This window comes from Loxodonta africana, chromosome 12, assembly GCF_030014295.1.
Source record: "Loxodonta africana isolate mLoxAfr1 chromosome 12, mLoxAfr1.hap2, whole genome shotgun sequence".
Classification (NCBI taxonomy): domain Eukaryota; kingdom Metazoa; phylum Chordata; class Mammalia; order Proboscidea; family Elephantidae; genus Loxodonta; species Loxodonta africana.
The window spans coordinates 50,172,238-50,193,273 of record NC_087353.1 but is presented as its reverse complement, the minus strand read 5'-3'; the positions used below and the strand labels follow the sequence as shown (position 1 = coordinate 50,193,273).

At 41.9% G+C, this 21,036-nt stretch overlaps 1 protein-coding gene across 9 annotated transcripts in view; it reads left to right on the top strand.

The window, feature by feature from the left end:
* Positions 1 to 922: 922 nt before the first annotated feature.
* Positions 923 to 21,036, top strand: part of MYO5A (myosin VA) — a 264,298-nt gene continuing 244,184 nt past the window's right edge. For 6 of the 9 annotated variants that reach the window (XM_010600094.3, XM_064295231.1, XM_010600091.3 and 3 more), the window contains exon 1: positions 925 to 1,058. In XM_010600094.3, coding sequence (XP_010598396.2) covers positions 1,032 to 1,058 — 27 coding nt within the window. In that variant the 5' untranslated portion in view covers positions 925 to 1,031. Of the gene's footprint in view, positions 1,059 to 21,036 lie in introns of all 9 variants that reach the window. The other 3 variants (XM_064295235.1, XM_064295232.1, XM_064295233.1) reach the window with 1 other exon arrangement.

The window sequence follows — 21,036 nt, the reverse complement described above, 5'->3', positions numbered from 1 at the left end:
AAAAACAGAGTTAAATTGCAGGCATAGACCTTCCACGAAAGGTGCCATTTTAAAGTGACATCCCAGATCAGCTCCCAGTGGCACCACGGAACCAGTAATCATCGGGGGACAGAAGCAAGGTGCGAGGTGGGACAGGACAGTGGTTCCTCAGTAAACGCACGAGCCCGGGAGAGTGTAAGGTGCCGGGGTTGCCCCCTGCTGAGTACACCTTGTTTCAAAGCTCACTTAAATTTCTGTAGGTTAGAACAGGCCCCTCCGCTCTGGTACCATGAAACAACCCTATCGCCAAGGTGTTTGGGGTGACCTTGGTGATCCTTCACCTCCAATTCCCGGTTTTACACTGACGGGCTTCCAGTCTACTGCCGCTAACAGGGCTCTTCTGGAGCTCTCAAGAAGTCTTACCCCAAACCCTCTCTCTAGAAATGCCTGGAAAGACAGAAGCAGCAGCCTGGAGGCTCTCAGTCATTTACCTGGACACACTCAGTGACGCCAGCTATTGCCACCCCTCGCGCCCGGGTTATTCTGCACGGTCCAGGGCTCGCTTGGGCTGGGGGCAGCCTGAGGCCGGTTTCTGGGTCTCAGCAGCGAGGGGGTGGGGGGAGCGCCGGCTGAAGGCTGAGGATACTGGGTCCCCGCAGCGATGGGAGACAGTGTGGCCCTGAGGCCCAGAGCAGCCGCGGTGGCAGCGCCGAGCGCGGCCTTCTCCCGCTCCCACAATGCACAGGGCAGCGACCGGGAGCATCGCGGGCCCGCGAGGCGGCAGGGGAGCATCTAGGCGGCGGCGACCCGGCGGGCGGAGAGCTGGCTGCGAACCAGGAAGTGCTAGCGAGGCCTGGCGGAGGGCCCCCTCCTGAGCCGCCCGGTCCCGCCCCGCCGCGCCCCGCCCCGCCGCGCCCCCGCCCCACCGCGCCCCGCCCGGCCCGGCCCTCCTCTCTGCGGGCTACAGCCTCGGCGCGTCTCAGTCGGCGACGCGGGCGGCCGCCCAGGCGAGGTGGGGTATCTGCCGGGCCTGGTGTCGGCGCAGCGGAGCCATGGCGGCATCCGAGCTCTACACAAAGGTAACGCGCCCCGGGCCCGCGGGCCCGGCCCGCCGGCACCATCTGCTTCCGAGAATTTCCAAACCCCGGGCTCTGTCCACTGGTCGCCCGCGGGGGCGCCTTCCTCTTTCGGGGAGAGGATGATTGAGGCGGCGGAGGGAGGCCTGCCTCGGGTGATCTCCCTGCCCCCCCGCCACGTTTCTCCGGCTTGAGGCAGGGTGGAAAGGGGCCCATGTGGCTTTTGTAGGGCGGACCAGGGTCAGGATTGCCCAGCCCTCCGGCTTGGTTTAGGAAATATCCTGGTTAGTGGGAGATGCTTAATTTTGTAGATCTGATGATCCCTCCCTTGGGAACACGCGCTGAAAATAACGTCTTGTGTCGGTATGCGGTCCCACTTGCACCCTGCCGGCAGACAGACTTTCTATGAGGTTATTTGCAATCCTGCAAACGGTGGCCAGGAGATTTTCACGTTTAGCTGCCGGGTTTTAGATTGCTGCTCCAGGTGGTGAGCGCCCGGGGAAGATGCAGCTCGGATAAATGCTAGGTGATTCACCATTTATCGCTGGGAGTTGCAACTTGCGTGCAATCCCTTAGAGCCTCGTTGGGCCCCATAGCTTCACCTTCCGCTGGGGACTTTTCCTTCTGGGTTTAGCTTAAGGGAAGTGACAACCTTTTCTCTCTTTAGCTGACACCAATATTTTCTGGGTCTTCTAATCTTTGAAGGGTTGTGTTTTGGACAACGTCTTCCCTTTGAAGACTGTTGTGAAAATTTGTATTCAGCAGTGTATGGTTCCGGTTCCAAGTGTGTGTCATCGTGTCGTTTTGTGCTGTAACTCATGTATGTCTTTTGCCAGCTATTAATTTACCTTTAATTCCAGTTAATAGAATTGTCTTAACTTTTAAAGTTTGCACTTGCAGTAGAATCTCTATTTAGGGGTCCTGGAATCATTGTTTCCAAATTGACCTAAGTAAGTGCAGGGCCCAAGTTGCACCTTGTTATAGAGGAAAGAGGCCTGGAGCAGGCATGGGAAGACCTGAATTGTAGCCTGGGTCTTTTCACTTACTAACTCTGTGGCCTTGGGTAAGTCACTGTACCTCTCTGTGTTTCATTTCCTTTTCTGCAAATGGAGTTAATGATACCTGCTCTGCATCCCTTAGAAGGGCTGAGAGGAACAGACTTAATAATACATGTGAAAGCTTTTTGTAACCTGTGAATTGCTCTACAAATATGAGATATGTGATTAATTTCCTCAACCATGCAATTAGGGGTTTGAATGAAACATTCCCTGGCACCCCGTTCTTTCCAGCTCCAGATTTAAATTCGAACTTCTCTCCAAACCTCGTAATTTCTTTAGGAATTGTAGATCTCTAATGTATCGATGAATGCAATTGGAAATGGATTAAAAGTTATTTTATTAACAAACATTTATCGTGCCTACTACATGCCAGGCGCTGCCCACTTGCCCACTGCCATCGAGCAGATTCTGATTCATAGTGACCTTATAGGACAGAGTAGAACTGCCCCACAGGGTTTCTTAGGTTGAAATCTTTACAGAAGCAAACTGCCACATTTTTCTCCTGAAGTGTGGCTGGTGGGTTCAAATCACAGACCTTTTGGTTAGCAGTCGAGTGCTTTAACCACTGTGCCACCAGGTCTCCTTGTGCCAGGCACTAAGTACTGCTCAAATTATCAACTCGTTTAATCTTCATAATAAGCGTGTGAGGTGGGTATTAAGAAATATCAGAGTCATTTCACATGATGAGGTATCAGTTCCTTGGTGTAAAACAATATCTGCCTGAGTCTCTGGCCATTTGTTCCCCAATATTCTAGACTGTGCCCCCCCACCTGCTGTTTGACCTGACACTGTAGAATTGCCCCACAGGGTTTTGAAGGAGCAGCTGGTGGATTTGAAGTGCTGACCTTTTGGTTAGCAGCTGAGCTCTTGGCCACTGTACCACCAAGGCTCCCCCTTGATGTAGTCCCGCCTTTATTATGGTGAAAAAGACCCCTCATCAAGGGGTCCATCCTTGAGCTACCTGACTGACAGTAAGCCACTTAACTAGAGTCTGATTGGATAATAAATTGCTGTTGGATGATGGATCTGTTTTTTTACCCCCAACATAATTTGGGAGGAAAAAAATTAAAAAGGTATTATGATTTTATTTTTAAGGTTTAGGGTTTTGGTGACAGCCGCATCACAAACCTGTTTTAAAATTTTAGTCACTATAAAGATGGACTGGTTTAGATGTCAAGACTGAAGTTGGGCTTAAACTGCCTTCTCTTAAATATACCTGTGCCTAAGAATTTCTTGTCCCCTGGCAATTTGTTGGCTAATTCTTTTTGTGAGTGGACCTTAGCTTTGTGGCAGGCAGAAATATTTATTGAGCACCTGCGTGCCAGGTACTTTGCTCAACATGGAGAAGTTCTAACAATGATTAAGACATAGTCTTTTCTCTCAAGGGACTCACAATCTGCTTCTTGCAGTCTTGACCCACTTTGAATCTCCAAGGGTGTAAATAACCTTCTGTTACCTCAACAGCAGGCAGACACTGATATGGTATTTATTAGTAGAAGTTAGGGAACAGGTTTGGACATGGGGAAGGTTAGAATGTTTCCAGAGATAAAAGCTTGAGTAGTGGTTATCCGGGGAAGAGGGAAATCATTAGAAGTATATGGTATTCAACATTGTGGTTAAATCTGAAAAATGGCCTTTTAAAAGTCGCTCAGAGCTTACAGGTAGATGTTCTTGTGTGGTAGAGGTCAGCTCCTGTTAGAGCAAAGGGCCTAGGAACTGTCCATTTTCTTCTTTTTCTCCAGAGAGATGATAGTTTTGTCATAGCAATTTAGCAGGGTTTCTATTTTGTAAATTTTTCCAGCAGAATGAACATTTTAAGAAATATAACACTTCTGGAAACTGACATTTTGGTTGAAACGTGATTTTTAAAATAACAGCTTTATTAAGATATAATTTATACACCATATAGTTTCACCAATTTAAAGCAAACAATTCCGTGATTTTTGGTATATTTACAGAGTTGTGTTATGTTTATCTTTACCTGTATCTAAAAAAATTGAAGGTGGCTGTGATACTTCATTGCTTTTGATTTTGAAAATAGTGTATTTGCTAGTCTTGACTTGCAGTGAATATCTACATCATAATATTACCTATAAGTGCTTTCAGCAACTTCAGAGGATTCAGCATTTGTGGAGCAGGATTTATCAATTTCATGTAGAAGGATCACCAGCAGTAATATGGCTTGCTAGCCCTCCTGACAGGAAGTTCCCAGACACCATGGATAGCACCATAAATGCTGTGTAATGGCCAAGATTGCCTGAAATTGTTTAATTAGATGTCCTCATGGTATTGTCGGAAGCCCTGGTGGCGTAGTGGTTAAGAGCTACATCTGCTAACCAAAAGGTCAGCAGTTCGAATCCACCAGGCGCTCCTTGGAAACTCAATGGGGCCGTTCTGTCCTGTCCTGTAGGGTCACTATGAGTTGGAACCGACTTGACGGCAATGGGTTTGGTTTGGTTTTATGGTATTGTCAGGCTGCTAAGTATTATAACAGTGCAGAAATCATCTAAAACCCCATGCTCACGAAGCCATTAAAGTTTCCTGCATGAAGCAGCTGTTTAGGTTAGTAGATTCTGTATCTATAACCTTCCTTTCGCTCCACTGTATTCCCTCATACATATTGAAGCCATATGGCCTGAGTCTTTTTTTTTTTTCCTGGGATAATTCCAGTTTCGATATCCTATGCTGTTGTCATTTCTAACCATTAATGTCCTGGAAATTTTACTGTTTTGGTGCCAAAATTACATATTTCACAGCGCTTCAAATATCTTAAAGCAGGCAGAAATCTTTGCCTCCTGCCTTGACTTGGACTTGGTAAGCACATTGACTATTCTCAAGTCTCCTGCCATGCTCCCTCCAACCATATTTCTCCTGGCCTCCCTAGGTCTATTCAAGCATTGTTACTCTCCTCATCTGGGGCGGAGGGGCGGCGGGGGAGGAACCTCAGCACTCTCTCCCTTGTCTCTCACGTTCTGCTCCTTCCCTACCAATTCTAATTCCATTTGACATCCAGCTGACAGTTCAGATTCTGACTCCCACTAGCACTCTTTCTCTTGTTTGATGACCCATGCATATTTCTATCTTCTTATAATTATTTGTGTGTATGCTTACCATTCCCACAATACTGTAAGCCCCCAGGGATGCTCCTTCAGAGCTCAGCACAGTATCTTTCACATACTAGTGTGCATCATTGAATGCATGAATTCTTAAACATGGGAAAGAGAGAGTGAGCATCGTTTGGGATGATTAGTTTACTAATCTTGTAGGAACAAAGCAGGGTATAAAGAAGTGATTAGACAAGCAAACACATTATCAGACATGTTGGGCAGGATGAGTAATAGAGAGGAGAACTGGGAGCCAGGAAGACCTAGAAGACTATTGCAGGCAACAAAATGTGAAGTGGTGAAAGGCTGGTAGGCTGAGGTGGGATTAGATAGTATGGGAAAGAAGAGGACAAATCTGAGAAACAGGTCTCCATGACAGATTAGATATAGAATGGGAAAGAAGGAACAGTGCATGATGCCAGTAGCTCCAACCCTGGAAACTTGAAGTTAATTTCAACTTCATCAAGAATTTTTTACTGACCCTGGGGAATTTGAAAACTACTCAGAAATACTTTTTTAAACTGCTCCAGCAAAGCAAAATGCCCATGATTTTCATCTTGAAATTTGTAACTATCTCGAAGTGTGAAAGTTCTGTATATTGCCCAGTGGCTACAAAGAGGTACTAATTCTAATGGAGAGGTGCTACTGCCAAATAAGCAGTTAAAAACCTTTCTGGTGCATTTAGCTTTAAGGTAGAGAGAATTTGGAGTAGGCTATGAAGTGACACCGTAACTTTTGTATAGGAGAATGTGGGAGGAGAGAAACGACCCTCTTACCTTACCTCTTACCTCAGAAGGTAATGTAGCTTCTTTATGATGGGTTTTGGAGCCCTGGTGGTGCAGTGGTTAAGTGCTTGGCTGCTAACCAAAAGGCTGGTAGTTCAAATCCACCAGCCACTCTTTGGAAACCCTATGGGACAATTCTGCTCTGTCCTATAGGGTTACTATCACTCAGAATCAACTCGACGGCAATGGGTTTTTTTTATCATGAATTTTACAGGAGCTCTGGTAGTGCAGTGGTTAAGTGCTCAGCTGCTAACTGAAGGTCGGCAGTTTGAACCCACCAGCTGTTCTGTGGGAGAAAGAGGTGGCAGTCTCCTTCTGTAAACATTAAAAGAAAGAAAAACAAAAACGAAATAAAAAACCATGCCCATTGAGTCTATTCCAACTCATAGCCACCATATAGGACAGAGTAGAACTGCCCCATAGAGTTTCCAAGGAGCGGCTGCGTCACCAGGGCTCTGCCTGTTCCCTGTCAAATGGAAAAGTGCTGAAGAGACAAAACAACCATCCTTAGTTAAATTCCATTATGAATGGAGTCACTACAAATGACAGAGGGATTGAATTTTATACCCTCTTTTCTGAGCCCTGGTGGCACAGTGGCTAAGAGCTATGACTGCTAACTAAAACATCAGCACTTCAGGAGGTGGAGCCAACATGGTGCTTAGACAGAAGCATCATGCCATCCCTCCACAGCAAAGACCTGAAAAACTAAGTAAAACAGAGACAAACGTCGGTCCTGGAACCCTAAGTGTCAAATGAAGAGATGAAGAACTCAGCCAAGCACTGAATGGAATAAGAAACTGACAAGAGAACAGAGAGCAAGGAGAGATACTGAGTGGAGGTCCCCTATCAGCTAACACAGCATGGATTTACCATCTTGGACTCCTGTTGGAGATCAGCGGACAGGGAGTATGGAAAAGCAACTTCATGGAGCTCACGGCAGGAGGCAGAGCACCTGGAAACCAGTAATACATGCTTTCCCACTCCCCACCCTTCTTCCCCCTGCTCAGCCTCCACCACTTCCCAGTGGGCTGCGGTCGCCAGGCCAGGGAAACACTGGCTCCAGGCCACTTGAATTTGCTCCGTGCCACTTGGATTTGCCCTGTCCACACTGGTCAGCTCCTTCAGTGTCATTTCTTTGTTGCTGTTGTTGCATTTTTCAACTTTTTAGCTTCTTTCCCCTCTCTAACCTCCTTCCTTTCCTTTCTCTTGAACACCTGGCTCCGTGTGCCATCTGCGGCTTCTTGACAGGCTGTGAAGTGTCACCTTGCTGGGGAACTGCTTCCCTGGACTGCACTGCCACGCTGGTGGGACTCCTGGGGCCATTTTTTTCTTTATTAATTTTCTTTTTTGTTTTTCTTTATTTCTCGATTTCTCATCTCTTTCTACTTACCTTCTTTTCCTGTCTTCTGAATACTGGTGCTATGCGCTATCTCTGCCCTTCTAGATGGACCGTACCACGTGGTTTGGGAGACACTTCCCCAGTCTGTGCCGCTGTGTCAGTGGAATCCCTGGGGGCATTACGTTTTTTTTTTTTCTTTTTTCCTTTTTATCTTCATTTTTCAGTTTCTCATCTCTCCACTTCATTTATTGTCTTCTGAATAACTGGTGCTGTGTGCCATTTCTACCTCTTCTAAACAGGCTGTGCCCTGAGGCCTGGGAGTCACTTCCCTGGTCGCTGGTGGGATCCCCTGGGGGTATTCCTTTTTTTTTTTTCCTTTTTGTTTTTCTTCATTTCTTGGTTTCTCATCTCTCTGTTCTCTCTACCTCTCTGCCTTTTCTTCTTCCCAGTCACCTGGCATCTTTTTCTTCGTTTTGGTTTCTTGTCTCTCTCTACATTCCTTCTGTTTCTTTCCCCTGACCACCTACCTGTGTGTGCCTTTTTCTCTCCTTTTTTTTTCTTTTTAAATCTAGTTTGTTTGTCTCTGTCTCTCTTTCTTTCCTTTTTCCCACCCACCTAGCTGTGTGTGCTGTATCTGTATCTTCATGATGGGCTGTGTCTCACTGCCTGGCTAGAAAGCCACCAGCACATGGCTTCCCTGGGTCTGCACCACTCCAATGGCAAGCCCCCTCAGCACTTTTTTTTTGGTTCCTGTTTCTGCTCTTTCTCATAACCACTTAGCTCCACACATCACAGCCTTCTGCTTTCCTCCTATGTGTATATGTGCTGAACATTGCACCACTGAGCAGACAGGCATGGTCTACCAGAACCTGCCCTGCACTGACCCCCAGTCCCGCCCTGTCAGCCCCAGCATGTGCCATGAGCAACCCATCCCAGTCCCTTCCCTTCAGCTGAACCTGCCCTGCTGCACCATAGCTGAGCAACTGGCTCTGCCCATTGGACAAGGAGGTGAAAAGTATCGTGCCCACATATGAGAAAACAACAAAGAATGCATAGCCCGCTTGCTCAGACATAACCAAATAAAGCAAAAAAGCAAGATGAAACAAACAGATCTACAATCAATAAACTGAGAAAATAACTACTGAATGTCTTGAAGACAGCAGACACTATCAAAACATATAAAACATAGGACAGGATGGTTCTAGTAGACATCCAAAATAAAACATCAGATGACTTTCCAGGAGAAGAAAAGGCACTGGAACTACCTGATAGGGAATTCAGATTTCCAGTATTCAGAGCAGTTCAAGAGTTGAGGGAAAAGCAAACAAAAATGAGGAAAAAATAGGCAGTCATTGAAAAGACAGACAAATCATGGAAAAGACAGACAAAACAATGGAAGAATTCAGGAAAATAATACAGGAACAAGATATCAAAATAAATTCAAAACTGGAAATCATACAAAAACAGCAATTAGATCCAAAAGATAAACATCAAGATTTCAGAAATGGGCAGTGTCATAGAAGGCCTGAGGAGCAGGTTTGAAACAGTGTAAGATGGAATCAGTGAAATTGAAGACAAATACCTGGATACCACTTTGAGGAAAAATCAGAAAAAAAGAATGAAGAAAAATGAAGAAACCCTGAGAATGACATGAAATACAGTCAAAAGCAAAAATTTGCGAGTGATAAGAGTTCCAGAACACGGGGAGAAAACAGAAAACACAGAGAGGATCATTGAAGACTTGCTGACAGAAAACTTCCCTAAATATCATGAAAAATGAAAAACTGACCATCCAAGAAGCTCAACAAACCCCACATAGCATAGACCCCAAAAGAAAATCACCAAGGCATATCATAATTATACTCACTAAAACCAAAGACAAGGAATCCTGAGAGCAGCTCAAGAAAAACAAAAGTCACAACAATAAGACTAAGCTCTGATTACTCGGCAGAAATCACGTGGGCAAGAAGACAGTAGAAGGATATATATAAAATCTTGAAAGAACAAAAATTTCCAGCCAAGAATAATATATCCTGCAAAACTCTAGATCAAATATGATGGTGGAATTAGGAAATTTCCAGATAAACAGAAATTAACGAAATATGTAAAAACCAATCCAAACTTAACAAGAATTATTAAAGGAAGTCCTTCAGTTTGAGAACAAACATCAGACGACAGCCTGAATCTAGGATGTAAGATTGCACCAGCCAGATACCAAAACTAAAAGATTTACAACAGGGAGCCAGAGAGGTTAATCTGTAAATGACAACAACGTCAGAACAGTAAAAGGAATAAACAGAAGGAATGAATGGAGAGGAACACAAGGTGATACCAAGTAACAAAAGACTGGTTCAAACCTAGGGAGATAAGGGTAAATTTCAAGGTGACCACAAAGAAAGGTAACAAAAAGTTGACAGTTCAAATCCACCAGCCGCTCCTTGGAAATCCTATGCAACGGTTCTGCTCTGTCCTGTAGGGTTGTATGAGTCAGAATTGACTTGATGACAACAGGTTTGGTTCTTTTTTTCCCCTGATCATCCAGCAGTGGAATGGGAGAGTTTTGTATGATTAGGAGGACATCAGATATCTTTCTCCTAGTGAATCAATTTAAATTAAAAAAAAAAACAAAAAACTTTTGAAAGCCATGGAGAATCCATAGGAATAAATGCTACTAATAGCATTATCAGAGATTGAGGATTTGAAAAGTATTTTTCATTCAGTCTTAATTAGGGGGCTACAATTCCACAATAATAACTCCACAGAAGGAGGTAATTTTGCATGAGTGTGCATAAATCATTTTTTGTGTGTGTGTGTTTTTCAAGCAATTAAAAAATTGTGTGTTAGTTACACTAACTAGGTTTTAGAACTTAGTTTTTCAGTTTACCTTACCAGTGTTCATAAAATAAGATGAGCAGGTATTTCTTTAAAGGTATGATCTCACTTTAAAACATTTTTGTTGTAGTACTTCAGAAACTTGGCATTGGATTGGTCTCTATTTGCTCAAGCCAAAAAAAACCTTACCTCTGGTTTGACAAGCAGCATGCTCAGGTTGGGAACAGAGCTCCTGGAGATGTTTTCCATAATAGCAGGAAATGTGTATCTTAATAATATGGAATTTGGGTCAAAACCTGCATTAAATTTCCACCAATTCAGAATGCATGTTTCTTATTTTAGAAAGGAAAGGTAAGCCCACTGGAGTTAATATTTTAACCCAGTCTACCTGTTCTTACTCATTATGTTTTTCATCCTAGACCAGGGTTTCTTAGCCTCTGTACTATTGCCATTTTGGGCTCCATAGTTCTTTTTTTTCGTGGGGAGCTGTCTTGTGCATTGTACTATAGTTAGTAGAACCTCTGGCCGCTATCCACTAGATCCAGTAGCACCCTTTTACTTCTGGTTATGACGACCAGCATTTCTCCAGATACCACCATGGAGGACAGGTAGCTCTGCTCGAGAGCCACTGTCCCACCTTCAGACCTGGATTAGGGGGAGAACCCTGTGGGAAGTGATTAAAAATAGAAACCGGAGTTAATTAGAAAAACTTAAAAAAAAAAATTGACTTTTAGGTAAAAAATTTTTATGCTTATAGAAACAATACATTGTAGACAGTTTGAAAAATGCAGAAACATAAAGGAAGAAAATAAAAATAATTGTTACCCAGTGATTGCTGTCAACTATTGATTTACTTCCCTTAAGTCTTTGTCTATATTCATAAGGGTAATTTTTATGATTTTTTTACTTAGTATGTATTGTGTACTTTTTTCACGTCATTAAATATTCATTGAGACTGTTCCTAATGGCTCCATGATATTCTGTCATCTGGATATACCATAATTTATTTATTGTTGGACATTTTTCACCATTATGAGTACTGTACTGTGATGAGTGTCTTTGTACATAAATCTTTTTTTGTATTAGTCAGTTTTAGTAAATTTTAGATTTCAGGTCTACCTGGCAAGGGTTGGTATTTGTACGTGCAGGATAGGGTATTAATATTTTTCTATTTTAAAAATAGACTAGGGTGACCAGATGTCCGACTGCTGCGAGCTGCATTCTGCCATTCAGTACTTTTGAGAAATCTTCTTAGAGTAGAAAGATATAAATTTATCTCAAAATTTTAACGTTTTGAAAATCTTAACTGTTTTTGTTACAACTGTCATCATCATTTCTGTTATTCATTCTGTTTCCCCTTGATCTTGTGAGATCAGGGTCAGATGGAGTAGTTGGATAAGAAAAGTTTTAAAAAGAAAAAAAAAATGAAGCTTGTAGTTCAAGAGTATAAATACAGCTTTAACCGCAAAATTATAATGTTATCATTTCATAGTTGACACCTAATTAGAATAACCTACCATTCATCTGGAGTGGTCAAAGGATGGGAAACCTGGTGGTGTAGTGGTTAAGTGCTACAGCTGCTAACCAAAGGGTCGGCAGTTCGAATCTACTCAGGTGCTCCTTGGAAACTCTATCTGGCAGTTCTACTCTGTCCTATAGGGTTGCTATGAGCCAGAATCAACCACACTGGGTTTGGTTTTTTTTTTTTTTTTTTGGTCAGAGGATGAGCCCTGCTTTCAGTGGGCAGTTGAGAACCTGAGAGTCCTTCAGCATCAACTATTTGCTTTAAAACAATTAAAATGGAGTGAAATACACCCAGTGTTGAAAGTTGTTATCCGCTGCCATCGAGTCAGCCTGACTCATGGCGACCCCGTGTGTTACAGTGTAGAACTGCTCCATAGTGTTCTCTTGTCCGTAATCTTTGTGGAAGCAGGTCTCTAAGACTTTCTTCCATGGAGCCCAGGGTGAGTTCCAACTGCCAACCTTTAGGTTAGAAGCCAATCACAAACCGCTTGTGCTACCCAGGCTCCTTATGCTAAAAGGTAGTGCTGTAGAATTGAATCTTTATAGAGCTCAGAAATCCTTTTAGGGTTTGTGGGGCCTTCAGGCCATTGCTGAGTACAGTTACCCTCGTGGAGGACTTGTATCATGTGGCATCCACAAATGCTGAGGGATGATATATGGAACCTTAGATACAGAAGGCATAGGAACCTTACTTAGTCATGTTTTTTTTCTATAAGTGTGGTTTGTGCAAACACGTGACTGCATGGTATAATTATCACATAATAGTGGTTAATATTTACTGAGACCTGAGCCCTGGTGGTGCAGTGGTTAAGAGCTCAGGCTGCTAACCAAAAGGTCAGCAGTTTGAATCCACCAGCCACTCCTTGGAAACCCCATGGGGCAGTTCTGTTCTGTCCGATAGGGTTACTATGAGTCATCATGGCAGTGGGTATGACTTTTTGTTTGTTTGTTTTACCTTGTACCAGAAAGTATTCTGAGGGCTTTGTTGAAACTATTTTGTTGGCTTCCACCCTCCCTGTGTCCTCAGAAGAGGCACAGTCAAGAACATGGACTCTACCCCTAAGACCTACCTCATACGGTTTTAATGATGATGAAATTGTTTGCTATATAAAAACACTTAGAATAGTCACTGGTACATAGTGAGCACTTGTGTTAGTTATTATTGTTGTTGCTTGTATAGCTATCATTCTCCTTCATTTCTGGCCAATTGTTTCCTTCATAAACTCACCCACTGCCCTGCTGACTCTTAGATGCTAGCCTTCATAGGCTTCCTCCCACTGTGGTTTGATGTAGTCGCTGGTTCATGTGGCCCTTTCTGTCTCTTGGGCTCGTAATCACCTTGTGTTCTTGGTGTTCTTCATTCTCCTTTGATCCAGGTGGGTTGAGACCAATTGATGCATCTTAGATGGCTGCTTGCTAGCGTTTAAGACCTGAACTGGGGACCTTTTGATTAGCAGCCGAGTGCTTAACGACCGTACCACCAGAACTCCTCCGTGACCTAGATCCCTACAAACAACTGCCTTGTGGACACCTTCAAAAGCACCTCAAACCTAGCATATTGAAAATTGAGTTTATCATCTCGTCCTTACCTCTTCATACCACTCAACCCTACTTCTTTGTGCCTTATTTCCTCATCTATCAAATAATAACTACCTCATAGGGTTGTTATGATTAAGTGAGATAGTTCATGCAGACCATTTAGAATAATGTCTGGCACATAATTAAATGCAAGAAAACCCAATAGAGCAGTTCTACTCTGTAACACATGGGGTTGCCATAAGTTGGAATTAGACTAAAAGGCAGCTAACAACAACAACAGCTGTAGTAATTGTCATTATTTGTATTTCCTGTCTGATCAATGACATCAACATTTGTCTGTTAATTCAAACCAAAAAGTTGGAAATTGTGCTGATTTATCTACCCTTTACCCCTGCACTGCAACTAATTATTTCCTCGTACCGCCCCTACTCTACTCTACTTCAGGACCTTATTATTTCTTGTGTGGGTCCTGAAACCGCTTCCTAAGCAATCTTTGGTCTTAGCTCCGAAAATCTGTTTTTCTTTCTGCTATCAGAGTCATCTTTGTAATGCATGTATCTGGTCACGCCACTCTCTGGCTTGAAATTCTTCAGTGATACCCTATAGGATTTTGTCCTAAGAATAAATGTGTGAGTGTAGTGCCTCTCAAACTTTAGTGTGCATCTCAGTCATCTAGGCATCTTATTAAAATGAAGATTTTTGACTCAGTAGGGGTGGGGCCCAAGACTGCATTTCTCTGCATTCCTGGTGATGCAGATGTTGTTGGTTTGAGGACCACACTTTGAGTCATGTACTGTCATGTACAAGGCTCTTCACGTCCTGCCTTTACCCTGGACCTGCTTCATCTCTCACTCTTTCCTTCCTGGCGTTCTGTTCTTCGCTTTTAAGTCAAGAGATTGCTGGACTTGCCTTCTTCTTGCTTTCCAATATTCTCCTTACCCAACTTGCCCTGCTCCTCTTTCATGAATTAGTTCTTCCAGACCCCTGTCTGGCCGTGATGCTCATTCTGTATCTTCATATAGCACACCCCAGTTTACCTGTTCTGACACCACCCTGCAGTGTTGTTGTTTGTCTTCGCAGTGCTGCTTTGAGCCCCTAGAGGACAAGGGAAATCCCTCTCCCTCTCTCTTTTTTACTAGCAATCTTAATGAGGTGTAACTCACATACCGTACAGCTCACCCGTTTCAAGTGTGTAATTCATTGATTTTTTTTACCCATCATCTAGATCAGTGTTTGGTACATGGTAAGTACCAAGTCAGTGATTGATTGAATGAATGAAATAATTAATTGGAAATTAAAGTATGATTAAAAAAGTTTTCTCCAAATCTTCCTCACCATAGCCACATCTTTTGGGTTTAATATTTCAGCACTCAAATCATCTTCTTTATTCATTAATGACTCTTCATGACCCTCCTCCTCCACCCTTTTTTTGGCACGAGGAAAAGAACAACTTTATTTTCTCAGTCAATTTTAACACATCATAATAGATTTCTTTCTTCAGTTCTTTGGTGCCTCTGGTGGTTCTCCTTTTCAGCCTGTGTTGAGATGAGCAGTACTGACCCAGCCAAAACCCATGACTGGTACCCAGCTGTTCTTCCTCCCCCTTATTAACTAATATAGAATAAATTCATTCTTTGGTACTGAAGACTCTCATGATCTTTTTCCAACCCTACTCTCTTGGCTTGATATTTCACAACACTGGGGTTTCTCAAACATCTGAAGTGCTTTTAAAAATGTAAATTCCTGGGGCTCGCCTCCAGAGACTGAGCCAATATGTTTGGGGTCCCAGGAATCTGCATTTTGAACAAATACCCTCAAGAGATCTGATACAGTTGATGTGTGGAACCCCACTCTGAGATACACTGAACCAACCTTAGGCCCCTTGACCCTGTGATTGAGTTTTGCTTGAGTCTGTTCTCCATACTTTTTTCTGTTGCCAGGATCCCCCACCTAGTAAGTGCTCAGTAAAAGTTAGTTGAATTGGATTATTTTTTGAGTGGTGGCAGTATCTTTTTAGATATTACCATAGACATATTGTCAGGCTACAATTCTTTAATTTCTCTGACTGTCCTTAATGTTTCACTTTTAAGAGGATGTGTGAGAAGACCTGGTACATGTTGGTGACCCAGTAAATGTTCTTGCTATTTTTAAAGGCAACTGGAAAAGCACCTCCCTTATATTAAAACATAGTTCAGAGTCTTCTGTCATGAAAGATGCTCCATTACCTTCACTAATAATAGGTGTGAAATAGTATAGGAAATGACTTGCAAAATTATTTGAAAGCTTTTTTTTTTTTTTTTAACAAAAAGCTTAAAAAAAAAACCTAGAAAATAGTAAATGTACAGTGCAGAAACTTGGAAAATTCAGAAGTGCAAAAGATAAAATATACATGTAAACTCATTATCCTCAGAAACTCTTAAAATTTTGATGGCTGCCCTTCTAGTGTCTTTTATGTATGTGTATGTTTTCTTTAGCAAAATAGTTTATTTTGTGCACACTGTTTTGTAGCCAGAGTCTTTTTTCTAAGTATTTTATTGTGAACATTTGCCCATATCAATACATATTCTTCTACAATATGATTTTTAATGGCTTGCAAGTATTATGCTGTATGAATTACTCATTCATTACTCAACCAGGCCCCTATGAAAAGGACTTCCAGTTTTTTGACAGTTTGCATTTAAGCAGAGGAGATCTAAAAGCCTATGTGTGCTGCTTTAAGAAGAAATCAATTGTAGTTGTTAATGAATTTGACTGTAATTAGAAAACACCCATTTTTTTCTACAATGACAATATTGCTATAAAAACTTGGTGATGATGTTAATGTTAAGAAGATTAATCTAGAGCTTAGAAGGACTGAAAAATGCAGAAATATCAAAGCACTTAGAAATAAATCTTAAAATTCTTAAATATAATTACATATTTGGAGTCTGTGAATGTGCCAACCACAACAGCCTACTGGAAGGAAATTCTCCAGACTAAGAGATAGATCAGTCAAGATGATTCATCCACAGGGTAGGCCAAAATCAAACTGTAGGTTAACTCCAATTTGAGAGGAAAAAGAACCCCTTCCTCCTCTATCAGTATTTTGGGAGCTGTATGTACCATGACTTGTATTATATACTTGTCTTCTCTTGTTAGCCAAGCAGACTATCCCTGACTAATAAAAGCCACTCAGGATTTGTCAAACCCCTGCATCCATATTTAATGATGGGATAGCCTGAAGTTCTATCTGGTTGCTCAGAAGCTGTTGGCTTTAGAAATGAAAAGGTTAAGCTAAAGACAGAAGAAATATAGCACAGACAGTCATTCAGGAAAAAACACCTACTGAAACAAGAGTAGTAACGTGGGAAATAATCTCTGAGACGTATGACTTAGAAGCTCTTTAAAGTTCTGAAAAGGAGTCTTTCAAATAACCCCCCAGGTTTGTAAATACTGTAATAAAATTTTTTTTTTAAATAAATTTCCAGCTGAAATGTGTCTGGGAAACTGGCCAGGGGTCTTAAGAGCCTGGTTTTTGAGAAGATGTTTACTTCCCATAGGGCAGAGGAGGCACCTCCTGAGATTCCAGTTCCTGAGTCTGTGTCAGGAGTCATGCCTTAGTCTCAGGAAAGTTAGAACAGTCCTTGGACCACATGGAAGTTGCCTCCTCAGTCACTCCCCACTGGAGTCTTGGAGGTCCAGTTTGTCTTTTAGAGCTGGAGCCTCTGTTATGGTGTGTTAACAAAGACACGGACAACACCTGTGGAGTACAATTTAACTGGCTAGATTGGGAATGGACATGTCTCATCTGAGTTCATGAAAAACCTAAGCGTTGGGGACCTTTAAAAGAAATTCAGCACTGATTTAACAAATCTGTAAGACTCAACTGTAATCTTTACATTAGACTTAGATTCTTAAAATAATTTTGTTTTTAAGGTTAAACATTACCTGTATGCTTATTTGGCTTGCTTAGCTATTGATTATTTTTCAGGATTTTCTAAGTAAGGTAACTATCATAGACTAGGATGAAATATACTAAGTTCAGAATGCGTGGAGGTTAAATTAATTATTTAAAAACATATATTGGAGTAGTGCCACTTTACATGATTCCAGCTTGAAAATTGCTTCAATTGGGTGGCAGTTAAGGTTTTATAAGTCTGAAATTGCGTAGATTAACGGGTTTATTTAGAATGTAGCCTGTATGTACACCAGTGCAGTCTTAGCCAGAGCACTGATACTGCTTCTGTGAATGCTTTTTGCTTCATTCAGCTTAATTCTTCAAGTAGCCAGTTGTCATTTGGTTTTCATTCTTCACTGCTGTTGCACAGTGACGCCAGATGCAGCTTGAGCTTAAAGCAGAACGGTTTAATTAATTCCAATGAAACAAAAACTACCTCAAATAATTAATGAAATAGCAGTCTCATGAAAGACCTTAGAGTTTTTTTCTGCTTTTTTTTTTTTTTTTACCCCAAGAGACTATAGAAGGAGAATGGCAGAGATTGTTCGCTTAAGACCCTTTTAAGCTATTGATGCATCTACTCTCCTCTTCTGATTGTTTTGATTTCAAAATGAATCATTCAAGACATGTACTGATTCTTTTTTATTTCCTCTTGAAGCTCTCTGTTTGCCTTCAGTGACATAGTTTTCCAGAGAGTGGGTAAATGAGCTTTGGCTTGCCAGAATCTAAAAATGGTCTCTTTTTGTTGTTTTATTTACAGCTGTGGTATTTTGGTTTAAATATAGTTGGCCTAGGAAGCCAACATTTGTGTGTACCAGTAGGGTGGCAAATACTAGGTCATGTTGCCTGATGGGTTATTGAAGGGAGGGAGAGGCTGTGGATGTTTCCATCACTGTTTTCTTCAGCTAATCTTACTGTCTATCAGCTGATCTTTCTGTCATAGAGTTCCATTTTTAAATAACTATTTGGAGTTCTAAACAGTTATAGAAAGTGGGATATTGGACAGAAATAGCCTGAGTTAGGGAAAATCAGGAGGAGAGACAAGCAGGAAGATCCTTGCTCATATGTGATCATCTGGTTTTCCAATCCAATGTTTTTGTAATCAATAGAAGCATCCATCTTGTGACTAACCTTTGGGAATACTGCCTTGGAGAAAACTAGAGATGGGTATAATCTTCTAATTTTAATAGTAGGTGAAAAGAGAATGAGAGAAAATTAATATACAACGTATGGTTTGTAGTTTTTTGGCAGATAAAAAGATATGGATTTCATTGTGTTGTTGAAAAAATGCTTAGGATCTTACATTTGCTCAGGAACTAAATGTTGGGGAGTATAATAATAAAGGTGCAATGAAAAAGTAAGTAAAATAAATGAAAGAAAATGTAAGAATCTAATAAAAAAAAAATTGAAGAAAAGGCAGTTCGAGGCTGGGAAATTTGGGCATAGTTACCCAAATGTGTGTTAAACATATGTGTGGGATGAATAGAGTTAATGCTGGGAGAGGAAGACAGTCTGGTAACTCAAACTGATGACATGTTTACAAATAATACTGGACTGTATGCTGCAGAGGTAGCCAGCAGAGTAGATGAAACAGAGGAGGGATTAGAACGGACAGGACTAATATTGGTGTGTAGTTATGTTTCTGCTTTGGTTGTTTGTACATTGTCTTTGTGGTGTTTTTTTTTTTTTGCCAGGTTAGTTGTAATTTTTAATCTAAGCTTCCCTGAAACCAGCTACAAAATCTGTTTGGATTATCAGACGCTAGGCTTTTGAAGGAGGCAGCTCTTCCCCAGTCATCTTTTAAGTGCCTTCCAACCTGGGGGGCTCATCTTCCAGCACTGTATCAGACAATGTGCACTGCTGTTCATAAGGTTTTCACTGACTAATGCTTTTCAGAAGTAGACTGCCGGGTTCTTCTTCCTAGTCTGTCTTAGCCTGGAAGCTCAGCTGAAACCTGTCCTCCATGGTTGACCCTGCCGGTATCTGAATACCGGTGGCATAGCTTCCGGCATCACAGCAACACACAAGCCCCCACAGTGTGACAAACTGGCAGGCATGTGGGGGAACGGAACAGGAGATACTGATGTGTTTAAAGTCAGGAAAGGTGTGCGTCAGGGTTGTATTCTTTCACCATACCTATTTAATCTTTATGCTGAACAAATAATCCGAGAAGCTGGACTATATGAAGAAGAATGGGGCATGAGGATTGGAGGAAGACTCGTTAACAACCTGCATTATGCAGATGACACAACCTTGCTTGCTGAAAGTGAAGAGGACTTGAGGCACTTAACTAATGAAGATCCAAGACCACAGTCTTCAGTATGGATTGCACCTCAACATAAAGAAAACAAAAATCCTCACAGCTGGACCAGGGAGCAACATCATGATAAATGGAGGAAAGATTGAAGTTGTGGAGGATTTCGTTTTACTTGGATCCACAATCAACAGCCATGGAAGCAGCAGTCAAGAAATCAAAAGACGCATTGCATTGGGTAAATCTCCTGCAAAGGACCTCTTTAAAGTGTCGAAGACCAAAGATGTCACCTTGAAGACTAAGGTACACCTGACCCAAGCCATGGTATTTTCAATTGCATCATATGCATGTGAAAGCTGGACAATGAATAAGGAAGACCGAAGAAGAGTTGACGCCTTTGAATTGTGGTGTTGCCGAAGAATATTGAATATACCACGGACTGCCAGAAGAACGAATAAATCTGTCTTGGAAGAAGTACAACCAGAATGCTCCTTAGAAGCAAGGATGGCGAGACTGTGTCTTACATACTTTGGACATGTTGTCAGGAGGGATCAGTCCCTGGAGAAGGACATGATGCTTGGCAGAGTACAGGATCAGCGGAAAAGAGGAAGACCCTCAACGAGGTGGATTGACACAGTGGCTGCAACAATGAGCTCAAGCATAACAATTGCAAGGATGGTGCAGGACCGGACAGTGTTTCATTCTGTTGTGCATGGGGTCACTATGAGTCGGAACCAACTTGACGGCACCTAACTACAACAACATATTCCAAGGAGCGGGCTTGCTGGATTGAATGTTAGTTCTCTTTCTAGATTTTTAAGGAAGCACCAAATCGATTTCCAAAGTGGTTGTACCATTTTACATTCCCACCAGCAGTGTATAAGTGTTCCAGTCTCTCCACAATGTCTCCAACATTTATTATTTTGTGTTTTTTTGTATTAATGCCAGCCTTGTTGGAGTGAGATGGTATCTTATTGCAGATTTGATTTGCATTTCTGTAATGGCTAATGATCATGGGCGTTCTGTCATGTATCTGATAGCTGTCTGAATGTCTTCTTCAGTGAAGTGCCTGTTAATATCCTTTGCCCATTTTTTAATTGGGTTATTTGTCTTTCTGTAGTTGAGTTTTTGCAGTGTCATGTAGATTTTAAAATCAGACACTGATCGGAAATGTCATAGCTAAAAACTTTCTCCCAGTCTGTAGGTAATCTTTTTACTCTTTTGGTGAAGTCTTTGGATAAGCATAGGTGTTTGCTTTTTTAGGAGCTCTCAGTTACATCGTTTCTCTTCTGGTGTTTGTGCATTGCTAGTAATATTTTGTATACAGTTTATGCCATGTATTAGGGCTCCTAAGAATGCCCCTATTTTTTCTTCCATGACCTTTATTGTTTTAGATTTTATATTTAGGTCTTTGAACCTTTTTGAGTTAGTTTTTGTGCATAATGTGAGGTATGGGTCTTGTTCCATTTTTTTTGCAGATGGATGTCCAGTTATGCCAGCACCACTTGTTAAAGAGACTGTCTTTTCCCCATTTAGTGGACTTTGGGCCCTTGTCAAATATGAGCTGCTCATTTGTGCATGGATTTATGTCGGGATTCTCAATTCTGTT